Raw genomic sequence first — 6,148 nt, 5'->3', positions numbered from 1 at the left:
TTATTTATTTATTTAATTTTTGCTATTTTTATTTGTTTTATAAGATTAATAAGGAATTGTAAATTTCCTTATTAATCTTATTTTTTGATTATTTATGTTTTTACTATTTTTTATTTAGTTATTATACTTAAACACTCCGTATCTATAATGTTATTTATTTTCTTATTTTGTAATTCCTTTTATTCAGTATGGTTGTTATCTTGTTTTTTGCTCCGAGTTCTGAAGAAGGCTGAAAATTCTGGCCGAAACAATGGAACTAATAAATAAGTTTTTATTTATTTGGGTTCTTCACTGACCACTTCCTCTTCATATTTGTATGCATCCACGGTGAACTATTAACTCATGATTATTATGTTATAAATTATAAAAAACAAAACAAAGAAAACCAGGTTAGGTTTACGAAAATATTTTAGAGGGCTATAGCAGCCAAAATAAGAAATTATTCCGATTTTGGAAGGGTTCAGCTGCTTGTTTATGTTTTATAGCAATGTCTACTGTTTCAGAACCTTTGTGAAAGGTTTTGATCGGGATTCTGGGACCGCCTTGGCGCTCTACGTAGTAAATATTCTAAATAAATTTCTAAAATACTGTTGAAGGTTGGTTGAAGATGGAGCTGAAGGTAGTTGAATGTATTAGCCGCTCCTTACAGAGACTACCTAGAGGAGGCACTTGGACAAAGACAGCGCCACCAGCGCCCTGTGAGCGAGGTTCTTCTGCTCCCTAACTCTGATCCAATTAGAGCTCCTTACTTCTTCTTCTACTTCTTAATGGTTCCTCTCTCATTAAATCCACCCAGTCCCTTACCTTCCGCTTCTAAACGGGGAAAAGCATCAATATTTACCCTGATTAAAGGACTGTCTTTATCCATTTCGGGGCAATGGATCTCTTCGGTATTCCCTTTCCCAAGCCCTTAATAAAGTGCTCCTTTACCTTCACAGAATTCAGCTGTATCCTCCCCCCTCCCTTCTTCCTTAAATTGTTTGCTACTTCATTTTCATTCTCTCCATTTATTTTAATAAATGAGAATGTCCATGAACCTTTCCTAAAACATTACTCCACCTAACATCAAAAGTTTACTTCATTTTTTATTATAATATATGATATAAAATTGCCCTAACTGCTTAAGATTAATAATCTTGAATTTTTGGCTATATAAAGGTAAATTTCTTATTAATTTTAGGGTATATAAATCAAACTAAGCAGTTATTTTTAAATGAAATAAAATAATTATTTAAAAAATTAGTCACACATATCGGTTTGTTTTTATATACAAGTGGTTCAAACAAGATAATGATAAATTTGTGTCCATGATATATCAGTTAAATTTGTGTGTCACCAACTACAAAATATCATGTAGATGGTTAATGCAGTTTGTGTGTTCATCTTACAGTTTACTATAAAGATATTATATTAGATTGATAATAATGGTTAGGAACTCCAAATTATTTATAATATTTTTGTTTGTATGGACATAAAATCTAATAGTTAGTCAGCAATAAAACTTCGTCTTTAAAGTAAATTGATAAACAACCTCGAATTGATTTACTTTGATAAAAATAGACATATAAAAAATTTGGTGCTGAGCATAAAATATAATTAAATATGACTAATTTACTAATATTTGAGTTATGATCTTTTACCATAATGTACTGTGGCTTGATGTTTAAAATTAAGTATACTTTTAGGTTATTGTGGTTACTTCAAACTTGATCAAAACAGAGCTTTAAAACTCAATATCTTGGCATGTTGCTGCAAAAATAAAAAGTACCTCATAAGTACGATCAAGTTTTTGTTGTTAACTAAATAATGTATTGATGAAGGACACACTTATTACAAAGAATACAAATATAATAAGCTAATATATACCAGTAAGAATCTGGTACAACGATATAATACAACACATTAACAAAGTTTATCTGATAATCTCGGGCATTAAAATAAGTATTATTCTACTTAAACCACTTGCGAATTGAAATTAAGCAGACTTGTAACTCAACTGTGTATTTCCACTTATACAAGAAAGTAGTAATAAAAAATTTATGGAAGAAGGAACAGTACATCACTTTAATACTAATACTTCTTACACGCTAACATACATACATCATTGTCAAATACATCAGCGTTAGCTCATTGTGATACCGTTTTGATGGATTGATTGAATAAAAAGCTTGGAGGTACGGTCAATCAAGAACACAAATAAGTTTAATAATATTTATTAGTACCAACATTTTGGTCAGAGTTTCAGCCCCTTCAGGGCTAAGAACAAAATACAAGATAAAAGATATAATGATAAAAATGAAATTACAGACATACAAGAAACATAAGACGATAGCTGATAATGTAGGTACATAAGCTAAGCATTGTTGAAGAAAATGCATATTGTAATATGCAATAAGATTTCAATAAGAATATTAAAACTGAATATAATAAAATACAAGAAGAATAGTAATATTAATATTAATAATGAACAAATAAAATAATATAGATATGAGAAGCAACTAAATAAATACATGAACAAAATTGAAAATAAAAATGTATACAAAATATTGGGGAGTGGGTAGCTCATTGGTAAGGGAATGAATTACTAACTCCAAGGACCCCAGTGGCCGTTGAGTTAGCCCTGTGGGTTAAGGAGCCCTCCGGGGTCCACCCAGCCTCATAAAGTGGGTACCCTTAATTGGGTAAAAATCTGGCGGTAGAGCGTGATTATGACCAAATCACCTCCTTGCACAACCGTTGGTCTAGTAACGGTACTTACAAATTACTGCACCCCTGACCTTTCTTGGGTTATAGTAGTACATATTTAATTTTTAATTAATATAATATTAAATATTAAGAAAAATTTATATGTGATTAATTAAATGTGTAATAATAGAATCAAATTAAATTTATATAAACTAGGAGTAGTATGTGTATATAAATATAAATAATTGTAATAAGATGTGGTGAACATTATGTCAATATACATAACAGTGAATAAAGTGGGTGAGAGAAGAAAAAAAAGAGAATAAGGAAAGAGGGGATATAAAGTAAAAATGGTAGGATATAATAAAAGAGAAATGGTAGTTGAAAAAAGAGAAATGCCGACTAAAGGAAGGTCTAACGCCAAGTACAACTAACGTCAAGTAACATTCACTTTGGACAAAAGACTCACCTGGAACCAACATACTAGACTCAAAAGACAAGAACTCAACAGACGATTCGGCCAACTATACCGACTGCTCAGCCGGACCTCTCATCTCTCACTAGAAAACAAACTACTAATTTATAAGACTATACTCCGACCTATCTGGACCTACGGACTTGAACTTTGGGGAACAGCTAAACCGTCGAACATCAAACGTATCCAATCCTTTCAATCCAAAATCCTTAGAACCATAGTTAATGCACCCTACTACGTTTCCAACAGAACACTACACCATGACCTACATATCCCTTTTGTCCTTGATCTCATACCAACCAAATTCTCAAAATTCCATATAAACCATGCTAATCCTTTGGTTCAAACCTTATCTAGTTCCACCCATCCCTACAGCCCACCTAGAAGGTTGAAACGGCAGTGGCCAAGGGACTTATTAAAATAAACAATGGACAATTGGAGTTCTGGCAATGGTCAGATTCTCCACTCAAGTAGAGTGTTTGCGGCTTTAGCGCACTTGCTCAGCCTCCACTGGCTTATTACCAGTGATTCGGCGAGAGGGATGCGCTGGGATCTCTTGAGCTCTGCTCTACCCCTCACAAGTGGGGGATAGAGTGGGCTCAGGGATCCTTAGGTCGATTCTGTAAATATTGTATATATTATTTTACCATTATGTTATTTTATTTATTTATTTTTCATACAGATAGTCTGATTATGTTCTCTTGTCTATTCTTTTGTTTGTATATATTTTAAGAGAGTTTTTTTTTTACTTATTTATTTTATTTTATTTTTTTTTAGTATGTATGAGATCATTCATCAATATTACCTATTGCCCACAACTGTGTGGCAGATTGTAATATCTACCAATAAATAAATCTATCAATAAAAAATAAGAAAGATCTAAGTGGAACTATATATTAAAAATAAACAGGTGATAAATAAATTATACGGAAAAAAGAATGGAAAAATGATTAGTAGAGCGGCTTGTGAAGCGAATCGGTAAACTTATCAAAAGGCCTTAATAAAAAATATTTCCTATTAACAGTTAGTTTAGTTTAATGTTGCCTTTTTTACATACGTTTCAAGACATCAGTCCATACGTTTCCAGAGCCTCCGCTAAAGTAATTATTTATTTGTCTTCTTCACTAATAATATGTATCTAATAATAAATTTTAACAAGGAAAAGAAACTAAACAGGCACTTACAGTTCATGTCAATCTGCACGGTGGACGTGAGAGGGATGGTCTTGTTGTTGTTGGAGGCAACGCAAGTCAGTTCAGACCGGAGATCGGCCCTTCCCAAGTTGTTGATCACGAGGAGGGACATGGTGTGGGGTACTCCGATGTTTCCTGGCGAGGAATAGTTTGTCAACAGTTCCTCTCCTCTGTACCAAGCTACGGTGGGTCGCGGTTTGCCTGAAACAATCAAGAGTAACGAGTATATTGTATTTGTTACAACTGTTGGACTAATGATCAAACTAAAGCATGTTTAATTATGAAGGAGATTGTCAGGAATGCGGTCAGAGACAACAAAAAATATTTAACGACTATTATTTATATTATATTATATAAAAACTGTTATAAAATAGTCGTTAACTATTTTTTGTTGTCTTCTGACCGTAACCCTTACCATCTTCTATATGGTTAGAAATTATTAGGTCAATTATTAATATATAAACAACTTGAAGACACCACACTGCAGGTTATCCGGAGGAAATTTGCGGATTCTGTTCAATCCATACATAGATATTCGGATACTCATCACAATTTCTGGATGCCCATTACTTTAGACAAAGTTGATAAAATTATGAAGCTAAAACACAAGAATTACTTACCGCGATTAAAAATGTAGGCATAATAATTTGACTTGAAGCCATATATTCAATTGTTTATACAATCAACATACTCATTGCAGTAATAACCAATCACCTTGATTGCAACATGTCACAGTGTAGAGTAGAGGATGCAATTCAATAGGATAGAAGCCCATCACGATTCAATGACTGAAATTGATATCAGTACTAGGTATCGGAGACGGTCAAATGCCAGAGCACTATACCATTGTCTCTCAACCAAATTGTTTTATTCTTGTGGTTTATTTCTCTGTAAAATCATATTAGTACTTTCTTGAGATTCATCACGTACATAATGTGAGACACTATACCTCCGAAATTATATAAATAATAATTATTTGTGATAATGAATTCATACCTAAGAGTAACTAAGTGATTTAAATTGAGGGATTAAACCACAAGGCTTAAGGTCGTTTCACACTGTTCCTTCCTTTAACCTTCCATTCTGTTTATGTTTAATATATATAAAATATTACCAACTGTTAATTTATTTATTGAAACAAAAATGAAAGTGAGAATACAAACATCAATGTAATATTTTACGTAAATGGAACGAACTTTGTAAATCGGCCTTTAGATGGTACGGTAACAATGAGATTGAATACGACGTGAATAAAAAGTGCTGTTTATACAACTTTATTGATTTGTTTACAATTGTTAATGGCAGGCAGTATTGATACTGAGTTCAAACTGTCCCTAAATCCCCTTCGTTCTTTGATTGATGTCTGTTTTTTATATGACATAATACACCAATATTACTGTTACTAATATTGAAATGATTTTGTACAAAATTTGGCTGGCTCGAATAGCTTATCAAGACAGGAAACAATATAGCGGCTATCAATAAAGTTTAATATAAAAAAAAAACTATAAATAAAGACTATATGAAAAAAAAAGAAAATCAATTTTTTTCCTCCAAAATGAGTAACAGTTATGTGGTTTCTAATAGATTTTTTGAAAATTATAAAATCGGTTTAACCAGAAACGTCGCGATTCTCTTAATACCATTTAGATGTTAGGTAACCATGGCATTAATTTCAATTTTTTTCTTCTGTCTAAATCTACATACTTAATATTAATATTATATAATATAATATTATATATTAATTGTTGTTATGTTGTATTTTGTGCTTTGTATTTATTAAGAATTTATAATA

General features: G+C 31.8%; 1 protein-coding gene across 2 annotated transcripts in view; it reads right to left on the bottom strand.

Annotated features, from left to right (window-relative positions):
• The window catches only part of side-VII (sidestep VII), a gene marked incomplete at its 5' end in the record, with an annotated part of 293,850 nt that extends 289,296 nt beyond the window's left edge, over positions 1-4,554 (bottom strand). For both annotated transcript variants that reach the window (XM_067045798.1, XM_014438911.2), the window contains 1 exon segment: positions 4,345-4,554. In XM_067045798.1, coding sequence (XP_066901899.1) covers positions 4,345-4,554 — 210 coding nt within the window.
• Between the last annotated feature and the right edge of the window lie 1,594 nt (positions 4,555-6,148).

The sequence above is a fragment of the Halyomorpha halys genome, unplaced genomic scaffold, assembly GCF_000696795.3.
Source record: "Halyomorpha halys isolate HHAL.00 unplaced genomic scaffold, Hhal_1.1 Scaffold71.1, whole genome shotgun sequence".
Taxonomy (NCBI): domain Eukaryota; kingdom Metazoa; phylum Arthropoda; class Insecta; order Hemiptera; family Pentatomidae; genus Halyomorpha; species Halyomorpha halys.
The sequence above is the reverse complement of the archived record's forward strand: the minus strand, read 5'-3'. Positions and strand labels throughout refer to the sequence as shown.